The following is a 15,837-nucleotide window of genomic DNA, read 5'->3' on the forward strand; positions in this document are numbered from 1 at the left end:
TCTCCCAAAATGCTGTTGAGCTTGGCACTTCAGATCAGTAATAGAAGGTGGTGGACTAAACACTCCTCAACTACATGAGAAGATGCCTCTATGTCATATATACCTAAATGTATGAGACGGGAATAATCCGGTAAAGGGTAAGTTGGGGTCTAATCAATGGGACTCCCCAGAGTGCTGTTGTTCTTGGTATTGTAGATCTGTAATAGAAGGTGGATCGAAGACTCCTCAACCACATGAGAAGACATCTCTATGCCATATATACCTAAATGTATGAGACAGGAATAATCTGGCAAAGGATAAATGGTGGTCTAATCAATGGGACCTCCCAAAATGCTGTTGTGCTTGGCACTTCAGATAAGTAATAGAAAGTGGACCCAAAGACTCCTCAACCACATGAGAAGATGTCTCTATGACAAATATACCTAAATGTATGAGACAGGAATAATCTGGTAAAGGATAAATGGTGGTCTAACCAATGGGACCTCCCAAAATGCTGTGGTACTTGGCACTTCAGATCAATAATAGAAGGTGGACCCAAAGACTCCTTAACGGCATGAGAAGACACCTCTATACCATATATAACTAAATGTATGAGACAGGAATAATTTGGAAAAGGATAAGTGGGGGTCTAATCAATGGGACTCCCCAGAGTGTTATTGTGCTTGGCAATTCAGACCAGTATTAGAAGGTGGTCCAAACACTCCTCAACCAGATGAGAAGATGCCTCTATGCTATATATACCTAAATGTATGAGATGGAATAAACTGGTAAAGGGTAAGTGGGGGTCTAATCAATGGGACCTCGCAAAATACTGTTGTACTTGGCACTTCAGATCAGTAATAAAAGATGGTGGACCAAGGACTCCTCAACCAGATGAGAAGACTCTTCTATGCCATATATACCTAAATGTATGAGACGGGAGTAATCCAGTAAAGGGTAAGTGGGGGTCTAATCAATGGGACCCCCAAAGTTCTGTTGTGCTTGGCATTTTAAATCAGAAATAGGAAGTGGACTAAAGACTCCTTAACTACATGAGAAGACGGCTGTTAAAACGGGAGATGGCAAATGAGGAAAACCATTATGCATTTGGCCCGTTTCAAAAAGAGCTTTTCAATCCTATTCAGCTCCAATCAAACATTAAATCCAAAAACAATCTTAAAAAAAGGAAAAGTCCATGAAACTTGATATAGAAATGAGACTTTAGAAGGTAGATCGACCAAAAGTCTATTGGATCTTCGAAATGATCCTCAAATGTCTACCATAAAAGTTATCCAACTCAACCAGATAAAGTCTATCGGGGCTTTCTGACTTCCCGAAAGGCAAATGTTGGAGGAATAAGGATGGGACATGGTGAATTTTAACATACTGGATCCCTTAGTCATCACGTGAGATAAGCCACCACCAGAGGTGTCTGGCAACAGCTTATTCCACTTTCCTCATCAAGAATGAATTCATCTATGGAGGAGTTGGGAGGAACAGTTGTTGTCTACTTGAGTATGTCTGTTTAGGATGTATGTCCATCTGACAAGCATAACCAGATGTAAACATGGCTTTCACCGTAGAATTTGACTAAATTATGGTTCCCCAACTCTGGTCCTCAAAAGCCACCAACAGATCAGGTTTTCTGAATTTTCTTAATATTGCACAGGAGGTGGAATTGTCACCTTGTCAATACTGAGGAAATCCTGAAAACACGACCTGTTGGTGGCTTTTGAGGACTGGAGTTGGGGAACACTGCCCTACAGATTACTATTTTGGTGACCATGATGTCATAGAATAGTTGTCGTGAGCTACGAAGTTACATTTGTTACTGGGTTAATAGTGCTGCAGAAAAACGTTACGACACAACAGATTTTGGTGGCCTTCTAGTCAATAGTGTTACACAATAGTTGTGGTTGACCAGAATATTTGGCAACCACTTGGTCAATGAACTTTCATAATAATAACAAAAGGTGCAGTGAATGGTACATTTAGTGGCTACCGGGCCAATGGTGTTGAACGTAGAGATGAGTGGTTCAGGAAAATTGAGTTGGCCCGTTTGCTAATTTTTTCCTGGGGAATTCAGTTAGCAGAGAAATCATTCTCCGCGCATTTATTGTCTCTTATTTTGCCCTCAAGTTTCTTTCTAGGACGCCTGAGCTTAATAAATATAATACATAAAAAATAAGATGCCGAGAAGACCGGATGGCTGTCGTGATTAGTGGAGGGGTCAAAGAGGTACGGTAAATATAGGGATTTTTTTCATATTTTATAACCTTTTAATACCACGTTATGGTTCAGGAAGATGGTGGCCCATGAGCCACATGGAATATCAAAAAAATCATAGTTTGGTGATTGAAAATCTTTGTGTAATTCGAGTAGAAATCAACTTGACTTGGATTTATTCTCTCGGATCTCCTCAATATCAAAGTCCATGTTATGATGACCACCAGGTCAGTTGGGTTCTTGTGTCCGATTACTCAATCATCAACTGCCACCAGGTCAACGGTGTCCTACACCTGAGCATGGTGGTGATTATGATGACCACCAGGTCAGTTGGGTTCTCGTGTCCCATTACTCAATCATCAACTGCCACCAGGTCAACGGTGTCCTACACCTGAGCATGGCGGTGACATTAAGTGACCTCTGGGTCCAAAGTATCAAACTTGTCACTTCTGAAGCCAAACTCAACTTTTAGAGTTAACACTGAACATGAAGACTGCACCAATCCATTGTAGGAGGAGAAGGTCGTCTAGAGACGTGAGTCACACGATGGTCACATCATACACCTCTAACAACCAACCCTCCAGTATTCTCTAATAACGTTGCTCCAGGCTCAAAAAAAAATCCAAAATGTAACTCTGTGATCTTCCAGATTTAATAACGACCCATTGTTCAGTAGCCGGAAGCTTCCTCAGATGCATCAGAACCTCTCTGCTGTATCTGGATGAAATTTCCTACCGTGAAGCTTCTATTCACAGATGTAACAAACGTTAATTTGCCGCTTAAAAAAACACTCCAGAAAATGTATTTTTGCACATATAAAAGCAATATTTCATCTCCGCACAGCTGGATTCCCTTTTCTTCCCCCGTTATTACCGGCACTTGGGTTTGACAAGAAGTACAAGTGCTGACGTGTAGTCAGGGGGTCCTGAGAGGTAACGGGGGACGTCACCTCCTATCAGATTCATATAGAGGAAGTCACGATGTCACCGGCACAGATACATTGTAATAAAATTATTCCAGCATTAGACTACATTGAGGACACAAACAAACCGAAAAAATGGCCCGGCACACCAACGAGTGTAAGTGCAATGTGTAATCCATACATTTAAGACACAGTCAATTTCCCATGGTCAATTCTCAGTAGAGCTGTACACGATGGCACGTAATCCTCAACCCACACTACATACACAGCAGACACCACACATACACAGCAGACGCCACATACACAGCAAACGCCACATACACAGCAGATACCAGATAGACAGCAGACGCCACATACACAGCAGACGCCACATACACAGCAGACGCCACATGCACAATACACAGCAGATACCAGATAGACAGCAGACGCCACATACACAGCAGACGCCACATACACAATACACAGCAGATACCAGATAGACAGCAGACACCACATACACAGCAGACGCCACATACACAGCAAACGCCACATACACAGCAGACACCACACATACACAGCAGACGCCACATGCACAATACACAGCAGATACCAGATAGACAGCAGACACCACATACACAGCAGACGCCACATACACAGCAGACGCCACATACACAGCAGACGCCACATGCACAATACACAGCAGATACCAGATAGACAGCAGACACCACATACACAGCAGACGCCACATACACAGCAGACGCCACATACACAGCAGACGCCACATGCACAATACACAGCAGATACCAGATAGACAGCAGACACCACATACACAGCAGACGCCACATACACAGCAAACGCCACATACACAGCAGACACCACACATACACAGCAGACGCCACATACACAGCAGACGCCACATGCACAATACACAGCAGATACCAGATAGACAGCAGACACCACATACACAGCAGACGCCACATACACAGCAAACGCCACATACACAGCAGACACCACACATACACAGCAGACGCCACATACACAGCAGACGCCACATGCACAATACACAGCAGATACCAGATAGACAGCAGACACCACATACACAGCAGACGCCACATACACAGCAAACGCCACATACACAGCAGACGCCACATACACAGCAGATACCAGATAGACAGCAGACGACACATACACAGCAGACGCCACATACACAGCAGACGCCACATGCACAATACACAGCAGATACCAGATAGACAGCAGACACCACATACACAGCAGACGCCACATACACAGCAAACGCCACATACACAGCAGACGCCACATACACAGCAGACGCCACATACACAGCAGACGCCACATGCACAATATACAGCAGATACCAGATAGACTGCAGACACCACATACACAGCAGACACCACATACACAATACACGGCAGACAGCACATACCACATGCACAATACACAGCAGACACCACGAACACAATACACAGCAGATACCAGATAGACTACAGACATCACATACACAGCAGACACCACAAACACAATACACGACAGACAGCACATACAAAGCAAACACCACATACACATCAGACACCACATACAGAGCAGACACCACATACACCTCAGACACCACATACACAATACACGGCAGACAGCACATACACAGCAAACACCACATACACATCAGACACCACATACAGAGCAGACACCACACACAATACACAGCAGACACCACATACACAGCAGACACCACATATAGAGCAGACACCACATACACAATACACAGCAGACACCACATACACAGCAGACACCACATACACAATACACAGCAGATACCAGATAGACTGCAGACATCACATACACAGCAGACACCACATACAGAGCAGATACCATACACAATACACAGCAGACACCATATACACAGCAGACACCACATACACAATACACAGCAGACAGCACATACACAATAGGCACCACATACACAGCAGACAACGCACAACAGCAAACACCACATAAACAATACACGACAGACACCACATACACAGCAGACACCACATACCACATGCAAAATACATGGCAGATACCACATACACAGCAGACACCACATACAGAACACACAGCAAACACTACGTACACAATACATGGCAAACACCAGTTAGACAGCAGACACCACATACACAATACACGACAGACATCAGATACACAGCAGACTCCACATATAAAGCAGATACCATATACAAAATACATGGTAGACACCACATACACAGCAAAAATCACAAATAATAAATGGTAGACACCACATACACAGCAGGCACCACATTTACAGCAGACACCACATACACAACACACGGCAGATACCACATACACAGCAGATACTACATTCACAACACACAGCAGACACCACATACACAGCAGACACCACATACACAATACTTGGCAGATACCACATACATAATACATGGCAGACACCACATACACAGCAGACAAAACAAACACGGCACACACTTACCGCTACACGCCTTCCTATTGCAGAGTCGTCCTTCTTCCAGGACACCTTCACAAATGTGGCTTTCGTCGGGGGGAGACTGACAGGATCTGGTTCTGGTTTGCAGCCCACCCCCACAGTCTCTGTTACAATCCCCCCATGTCGTCCATGCCGTCCATCCACCTTGTGAGAAAACACACAAAAAAACCCATTACATTTAGTCTAAAGTCTGCAAAAAAAAAGCAAACAGTTTTTTGACATTGCAGAATTTCTGCACCTTAGCACACTTGTGTTTTTGTGTGTGGTTTTGATGCTGTTTTTATCGTGTTTTTGATGCTGGGGTTTTTTATCTTTCTTGTGTCATCGTTTCAATAAAGCTGTTTTGTTTTTGAAACTCCCTGGTATTGGCATTCTCAGGTGCGGAGTATACGCTTTTTGTTGATGTATTTACACTGCGTAAACAAACTAAAAACACGTGTTTTTTATTTGCGGATTTTCCGCGTCTAATGCAACTATATGGGGAAATTCCGCTTAGAGAACTCCGCGTATAGATATTGACATGCTGCTGATTGAAAAACCGCTCCGCAAGAGTTTACGCAGCGTAAAAATGAAGCAGCGCGCACACGAGATTGCTATAAATCCTCCACTTTACTGGTGCTGATAAATGGCGCAAAAATACGCAGCATCAAAAGCGCGATAACGGCTCATCGTGGGCAGACAAGCGTAATGCAATGTGTGAGAGTCATTCTTATAGTTCTGACACCACAGAAAATCGGTCACCAGCGACACCTATCAGACACTATTACAAGCAGCATATATCACGGTCCAGCCCCGGAATTAGAAGATATCCACTACCCAGCCTGAAACTGACACCAAGAAGTGACGGAATAATGGAAATCGCAGGACGGAGGCGAAACTGATCTGCAAATGATGAAAAAAATTGAACTACGTGTTAAAAACATCTGCATTTCTGGAGTATGAGCTCCTGCTGCAGAAATCCCAGCACTTCCAGTCTCGGCTGCTATCACTGAGGTCATTAATGATTGAGTAACAGTTCTGCCACTGAATGCATTTGGGCAAATCATCAAGTTCCACTGCTGGCAGCTCCTGTGTGATCACCGACCAATGACATCTCAGATGTCCTCAATGGAGACAAGTCTGGAGATGCTGCAGCCACAAGAGACAAGTCCAGTGATGCTGCAGCCACGGGAGACAAGTCTGGAGATGCTGCAGCTACAGGAGACAAGTCTGGAGATACTGCAGCCATGAGAGAAAAGTCCGGAGACACTGCAGCCACAGGAAACAAGTCTGGAGATACTGCAGCTACAGGAGACAAGTCTGGAGATACTGCAGCCACAGGGAACAAGTCTGGAGATGGTGCAGCCACAGGGAACAAGTCTGGAGACACTGCAGCCATGAGAGAAAAGTCCGGAGACATTGCAGCCACAGGGAACAAGTCTGGAGACGCTGCAGCCACAAGAGACAAGTCCAGTGATGCTGCAGCCACGGGAGACAAGTCTGGAGACGCTGCAGCTACAGGAGACAAGTCTGGAGATGCTGTAGCCACAAGAGCATAGTCCAGAGATGCTGCAGCCATAGAAGACAAGTCTGGAGACACTGCAGTCATGGGAGTCAAGTCTGGAGATGGTGCAGCCACAGAAGACAAGTCTGGAGAACCTGCAACCATGAGAGACAAGTCTGGAGACTCAACAGCCATGAGAGAAAAGTCCGGAGACACTGCAGCCACAGGGAACAAGTCTGGAGATGCTGTAGCCACAAGAGCATAGTCCAGAGATGCTGTAGCCATAGAAGACAAGTCTGGAGACACTGCAGTCATGGGAGTCAAGTCTGGAGATGGTGCAGCCACAGAAGACAAGTCAGGAGAACCTGCAACCATGAGAGACAAGTCTGGAGACTCTACAGCCATGATAGACAACGCCGGAAACACTGCAGCCACAGGGAACAAGTCTAGAGACACTGCAGTCACGGAAGGGAAGTCTGGAGACACTGCAGTCACGGAGACAAGTCTGGAGACACGGAGACAAGTCTGGAGACACTGCAGTCACGGAAGGGAAGTCTGGAGACACTGCAGTCACGGAGACAAGTCTGGAGACACTGCAGCCATGGGAGACAAGTCTGGAGACACTGCAGCCATGGGAGACAAGTCTGGAGACGCTAAAGCAATGGGAGACCAATCTGGAGATGCTGCAGCCACAAGAGACAAGTCTGGAGACGCTGCAGCTACAGGAGACAAGTCAGGAGAAGCTGCAGCCATGGCAGACAAATCTTGAGACACTGCAGCCATGGGAGCACCAGTACAGCCTGCAAAATCCGCAGGGAACCACCCGCGGGAAAATCGCGGCAAATTCGCGGCTATTCCGCTGCTAATCCGCGGCAAATCCGCATGCGGATTTGGTGCGGATTTTTTCCGGAGGTCCGGAAATTTTCACTCCCAGAAGTTTCTCAAGAAATTTTCTTGAGAAACTTCACATTTCTAGTGCGCACATAGCCTTAGGCCACACAGGCTGCTCCCAGTAATGCGAGGAACATGTGGCCAGGAATTTTTGTGTTAAAAACAGGTCCTGTAACACTGTGTCTACGCACGCACTAACCCCTTTTGCCAACCCCCAATAAAGGTGAGCCCGCACCTCAAGGAGTCTTCTCAGTGATATCGAGGACTCCAAAGAGCAAGGATATGTAAATTTCCAGAACAGAACCCTGCCCACCTTCTGTGATTGACAGCGCTGAACAGAGCAAGAATAGTCAAGGGGCAAAATACAAGGATATTCAGAAGGAGAGGCGCAGAGGCGTGGATGTGGGTTTGACAATATGACCTCAGAGCACATGGACATTTTTTGGGATGATTGTAGGAGGGTGCACATGAATTGAGAATTATAAATTATATATCTGGATATCAAGCAGTTTCTGGGGACAGATAAGGGTGACAGATTCCATTTAGGTTCCATTAGATCTCCAGAGCTGCATTCATAATTCTGCTGGATTTCTCTTTGGATCTCCCACTTCCTTCCTAACCCTCATGCTCATTTCACCTGCACAGATTATGTTTTACAGAAAATTGTTCAGAGCTGGATTATTTATACCAGAAGCTGCAAAACTGTATAAACAGCAAAGAACAAACAAAAATGCCCAACTTCAAATTCTCAAAATACTGCAAATAACTGACAGTAGAAATCAGGCGCTGTTCAGACACGTCAGTGATAATCACTGTAATAAACAGCAATCAAGTACAATTGGTAACAAATATCCATTACGGTATTTTTATTTTGTCTCATTTTTCAGTTTTTTCACTTCCTACACATTTTTTTTAGAATTAAAATGGGAATTAAGTAACAATGAAATCCAATAATCTGCAGAAGACTCCGCGGAGTACGGAGGGCAGAGCAGATGGCGGGTCACAGAGTCAATCCATATTATTGACCGTTAAGAGTTAATTAATACTGGTGCTGGATTCCATCGTCCGGCTCGTGAAGCCATTATGACTTCTCATGTGATAGATCTGTGACCGGATACAACATAATTACAGCCGATAAGAAACAACAACTATCGGGGAGAGATCCAGATAATCAATGACCGAGATATGGATTAAGGCCATCAAATCACTGCATTATTACCTCCTATTATACTCCAGAGCTGCACTCACTATTCTGCTGGTGCAGTCACTGTCTACATACATTACATTACTGATCCTGAGTTACCTCCTGTATTATACTCCAGAGCTGCACTCACTATTCTGCTGGTGCAGTCACTGTGTACATACATTACATTCATAAACCTGAGTTACCTCCTGTATTATACTCCAGAGCTGCACTCACTATTCTGCTGGTGCAGTCACTGTGTACATACATTACAATACTGATCCTGTACTGATCCTAAGTTACCTCCTGTATTATACCCCAGAGCTGCACTCACTATTCTGCTGGTGCAGTCACTGTGTACATACATTACAATACTGATCCAGTACTGATCCTAAGTTACCTCCTGTATTATACCCCAGAGCTGCACTCACTATTCTGCTGGTGCAGTCACTGTGTACATACATTACAATACTGATCCTGTACTGATCCTGCATTATACTCCAGAGCTGCACTCACTATTCTGCTGGTGCAGTCACTGTGTACATACATTACTGATCCTGAGTTACCTTCTGTATTATACTCCAGAGCTGCACTCACTATTCTGCTGGTGCAGTCACTGTGTACATACATTACATTACTGATCCTGAGTTACATCCTGTATTATACTCCAGAGCTGCACTCACTATTCTGCTGGTGCAGTCACTGTGTACATACATTACAATACTGATCCTGTACTGATCCTAAGTTACCTCCTGTATTATACCCCAGAGCTGCACTCACTATTCTGCTGGTGCAGTCACTGTGTACATACATTACAATACTGATCCTGTACTGATCCTGCATTATACTCCAGAGCTGCACTCACTATTCTGCTGGTGCAGTCACTGTGTACATACATTACATTACTAATCCTGTACTGATCCTGCATTATACTCCAGAGCTGCACTCACTATTCTGCTGGTGCAGTCACTGTGTACATACATTACAATACTGATCCTGTACTGATCCTGCATTATACTCCAGAGCTGCACTCACTATTCTGCTGGTGCAGTCACTGTGTACATACATTACAATACTGATCCTGTACTGATCCTGCATTATACTCCAGAGCTGCACTCACTATTCTGCTGGTGCAGTCACTGTGTACATACATTACATTACTGATCCTGTACTGATCCTGAGTTACCTCCTGTATTATACTCCAGAGCTGCACTCACTATGCTGCTGGTGCAGTCACTGTGTACATACATTACTGATCCTGAGTTACCTCCTGTATTATACTCCAGAGCTGCACTCACTATTCTGCTGGTGCAGTCACTGTGTACATACATTACTGATCCTGAGTTACCTCCTGTATTATACTCCAGAGCTGCACTCACTATTCTGCTGGTGCAGTCACTGTGTACATTACATTACTGATCCTGAGTTACCTCCTGTATTATACTCCAGAGCTGCACTCACTATTCTGCTGGTGCAGTCACTGTGTACATTACATTACTGATCCTGAGTTACCTCCTGTATTATACTCCAGAGCTGCACTCACTATTCTGCTGCTGCAGTCACTGTGTACATTACATTACTGATCCTGAGTTACCTCCTGTATTATACTCCAGAGCTGCACTCACTATTCTGCTGGTGCAGTCACTGTGTACATACATTACTGATCCTGAGTTACCTCCTGTATTATACTCCAGAGCTGCACTCACTATTCTGCTAGTGCAGTCACTGTGTACATACATTACAATACTGATCCTGTACTGATCCTAAGTTACCTCCTGTATTATACCCCAGAGCTGCACTCACTATTCTGCTGGTGCAGTCACTGTGTACATACATTACAATACTGATCCTGTACTGATCCTGCATTATACTCCAGAGCTGCACTCACTATTCTGCTGGTGCAGTCACTGTGTACATACATTACATTACTGATCCTGTACTGATCCTGAGTTACCTCCTGTATTATACTCCAGAGCTGCACTCACTATGCTGCTGGTGCAGTCACTGTGTACATACATTACTGATCCTGAGTTACCTCCTGTATTATACTCCAGAGCTGCAGTCACTATTCTGCTGGTGCAGTCACTGTGTACATACATTACATTACTGATCCTGTACTGATCCTGAGTTACCTCCTGTATTATACTCCAGAGCTGCACTCACTATTCTGCTGGTGCAGTCACTGTGTACATACATTACTGATCCTGAGTTACCTCCTGTATTATACTCCAGAGCTGCACTCACTATTCTGCTGGTGCAGTCACTGTGTACATACATTACAATACTGATCCTGTACTGATCCTGCATTATACTCCAGAGCTGCACTCACTATTCTGCTGGTGCAGTCACTGTGTACATACATTACATTACTAATCCTGTACTGATCCTGCATTATACTCCAGAGCTGCACTCACTATTCTGCTGGTGCAGTCACTGTGTACATACATTACAATACTGATCCTGTACTGATCCTGCATTATACTCCAGAGCTGCACTCACTATTCTGCTGGTGCAGTCACTGTGTACATACATTACAATACTGATCCTGTCCTGATCCTGCATTATACTCCAGAGCTGCACTCACTATTCTGCTGGTGCAGTCACTGTGTACATACATTACATTACTGATCCTGTACTGATCCTGAGTTACCTCCTGTATTATACTCCAGAGCTGCACTCACTATGCTGCTGGTGCAGTCACTGTGTACATACATTACTGATCCTGAGTTACCTCCTGTATTATACTCCAGAGCTGCACTCACTATTCTGCTGGTGCAGTCACTGTGTACATACATTACATTACTGATCCTGAGTTACCTCCTGTATTATACTCCAGAGCTGCACTCACTATTCTGCTGGTGCAGTCACTGTGTACATTACATTACTGATCCTGAGTTACCTCCTGTATTATACTCCAGAGCTGCACTCACTATTCTGCTGCTGCAGTCACTGTGTACATTACATTACTGATCCTGAGTTACCTCCTGTATTATACTCCAGAGCTGCACTCACTATTCTGCTGGTGCAGTCACTGTGTACATACATTACTGATCCTGAGTTACCTCCTGTATTATACTCCAGAGCTGCACTCACTATTCTGCTGGTACAGTCACTGTGCACATACATTGCTGATCCTGAGTTACCCCCTGTATTATACTCCAGAGCTGCACTCACTATTCTGCTGGTGCAGTCACTGTGTACATTACATTACTGATCCTGAGTTACCTCCTGTATTATACTCCAGAGCTGCACTCACTATTCTGCTGGTGCAGTCACTGTGTACATACATTACTGATCCTGAGTTACCTCCTGTATTATACTCCAGAGCTGCACTCACTATTCTGCTGGTGCAGTCACTGTGTACATACATTACTGATCCTGAGTTACCTCCTGTATTATACTCCAGAGCTGCACTCACTATTCTGCTGCTGCAGTCACTGTGTACATTACATTACTGATCCTGAGTTACCTCCTGTATTATACTCCAGAGCTGCACTCACTATTCTGCTGGTGCAGTCACTGTGTACATACATTACTGATCCTGAGTTACCTCCTGTATTATACTCCAGAGCTGCACTCACTATTCTGCTGGTGCAGTCACTGTGTACATACATTACAATACTGATCCTGTACTGATCCTAAGTTACCTCCTGTATTATACCCCAGAGCTGCACTCACTATTCTGCTGGTGCAGTCACTGTGTACATACATTACAATACTGATCCTGTACTGATCCTAAGTTACCTCCTGTATTATACCCCAGAGCTGCACTCACTATTCTGCTGGTGCAGTCACTGTGTACATACATTACATTACTGATCCTGTACTGATCCTGAGTTACCTCCTGTATTATACTCCAGAGCTGCACTCACTATGCTGCTGGTGCAGTCACTGTGTACATACATTACTGATCCTGAGTTACCTCCTGTATTATACTCCAGAGCTGCACTCACTATTCTGCTGGTGCAGTCACTGTGTACATTACATTACTGATCCTGAGTTACCTCCTGTATTATACTCCAGAGCTGCACTCACTATTCTGCTGGTGCAGTCACTGTGTACATTACATTACTGATCCTGAGTTACCTCCTGTATTATATTCCAGAGCTGCACTCACTATTCTGCTGCTGCAGTCACTGTGTACATTACATTACTGATCCTGAGTTACCTCCTGTATTATACTCCAGAGCTGCACTCACTATTCTGCTGGTGCAGCCACTGTGTACATATATTACATTACTGATCCTGAGTTACCTCCTGTATTATACTCCAGAGCTGCACTCACTATTCTGCTGGTGCAGTCACTGTGTACATACATTACATTACTGATCCTGAGTTACCTCCTGTATTATACTCCAGAGCTGCACTCACTATCACTTTCCAATGATAACAGCCAGCATTGAGGCTGCTTATTCTACACAACAATCACTTTATTGTTTCTTTATTACAACTAATGACTAATTGTTCCATTCTTCAAAAGAGCAGAGTTGCGTCTCTTCCGCTGGACTCTTCGCATCGTGTAACCAATGGCGAACAATGTATCAGATTCCCAAGAAGCGGAGAACGTTCCTCAAGCATAAAAGTGTGGATGGGATTATTAGCATAGTATCTTACACCCGAGTCGCTCCATAATCTATTCTCAGCGTCTTGGCATGATAAGCACCAACATCTGCAATCCTTCTCGCAGACCCCACAACCTCTCATAAAATATTCAGAATTTATACCAACGCAACGCGGCAGAATTTACAAGCGCCGTAAATCTGACCCGGAATCCGGCTCTCTACAGCTGTAATAATAATTTTATTTCACACACCAATAATAAAATATGCAACTCCATGGAATTAAAAGATCCAATAAATCTACTCGGCGGAATAACCTGCGATTCCTTTATTGATGCCGCAGGCTGAGAAGGAGAAAATAACAGGATTAACAAGAGCTGGAAGACGCCGGCTTCATCCAAATTGGACTTTTAAATGTATCCAGTCCAGTTCATTAAAGGCTGCAGACACCTGTTCCAAAAACTCCATCAAAAAGTTCATTTTCTGATAAAGTTTTTTTCCCAAAACACAACCCGATCAAGGTGATGCTCAAAACACAACCCGATCAAGGTGATGCTCAAAACACAACCCGATCAAGGTGATGCTCAAAACACAACCAGATCAAGGTGATGCCCAATACACAACCCGATCAAGGTGGCACTCAAAATACAACCCGATCAAGGTGGCACTCAAAATACAACCCGATCAAGGTGATGCTCAAAATACAACCCGATCAAGGTGATGCCCAATACACAACCCGATCAAGGTGGCACTCAAAATACAACCCGATCAAGGTGATGCTCAAAACACAACCAGATCAAGGTGATGCCCAATACACAACCCGATCAAGGTGGCACTCAAAATACAACCCGATCAAGGTGGCACTCAAAATACAACCCGATCAAGGTGATGCACAAAATACAACCCGATCATGGTGGCACTCAAAATACAACCCGATCAAGGTGATGCTCAAAATACAACCCGATCAAGGTGATGCTCAAAATACAGCCCGATCAAGGTGATGCCCAATACACAAACCGATCAAGGTGATGCTCAAAACAGAACCCGATCAAGGTGATGCTCAAAACACAACCCGATCAAGGTGATGCCCAATACACAACCCGATCAAGGTGATAATCAAAACACAACCCGATCAAGGTGATGCTCAAAACACAACCCGATCAAGGTGATGCTCAAAACACAACCCGATCAAGGTGATGCTCAATGCATAACACAATCAAGGTGGCACTCAAAATACAACCCGATCAAGGTGGTGCACAAAACACAACCCGATCATGGTGGCACTCAAAATACAACCCGATCAAGGTGATGCTCAAAACACAACCCGATCAAGGTGATGCTCAAAACACAACCCGATCAAGGTGATGCTCAAAACACAACCCGATCAAGGTGATGCTCAATGCACAACACAATCAAGGTGGCACTCAAAATACAACCCGATCAAGGTGATGCTCAAAATACAACCCGATCAAGGTGATGCTCAAAACACAACCTGATCAAGGTGACAGTATATATACAACGCAATCAAGATGGGACATTAGGCTCAAAATACAACCAGATCAAGATGACGCTCAAAACACAACCCGATCAAAGTGACGCTCAAAACACAACCCAATCAAGGTGACAATGTGCATTTTGGATCATCCTGGAAACATAAATGTGAGATTTATTTTTCAATAAATGCTGCCGTTCTCCTGAATTAAGAACGGTTTTCTTTTGTCCGTTCCAACGATGTGGCCCCTGTATATTAATCTCATTATTTAGCCAAGTGGGTGTGGTTCCCAACCGTTCTCTATGGACTATAATTATTTAACCTTACACACTTTCCACCCATAAGGTCATCAGTGAGATTGGAGCAAGGCAACAATCAATAAGGCGTCCAACACGATTCACAGTAAAAACCAGATGATATAAGTTTACAGAATTCACATCATTCATAAATCTCCCTCCATCACAATTCCAGTATCAGTGTCTTCATTCAATGATGCTGCTATCAGTCCTGCAAAGACCACTAGTTTCAATACTGCAAGTTTCAATACTAGCATCTCTGCTGAACTATTGGCTTCCAGTTTCTGGGGTTTTTTTTTTATTATT

The 15,837-nt window shown here is 44.2% G+C and overlaps 1 protein-coding gene across 4 annotated transcripts in view; it reads right to left on the bottom strand.

The window, feature by feature from the left end:
* Positions 1–15,837, bottom strand: part of ADGRB1 (adhesion G protein-coupled receptor B1) — a 719,771-nt gene that overhangs the window by 360,203 nt on the left and 343,731 nt on the right. For all 4 annotated transcript variants that reach the window (XM_075352815.1, XM_075352814.1, XM_075352813.1 and 1 more), the window contains exon 3: positions 5,613–5,771. In XM_075352815.1, the coding sequence (XP_075208930.1) occupies positions 5,613–5,771 (159 nt within the window). The remainder of the gene's footprint in view (positions 1–5,612; positions 5,772–15,837) is intronic.

This window comes from Anomaloglossus baeobatrachus, chromosome 6 (genome assembly GCF_048569485.1).
Source record: "Anomaloglossus baeobatrachus isolate aAnoBae1 chromosome 6, aAnoBae1.hap1, whole genome shotgun sequence".
Lineage (NCBI taxonomy): Eukaryota > Metazoa > Chordata > Amphibia > Anura > Aromobatidae > Anomaloglossus > Anomaloglossus baeobatrachus.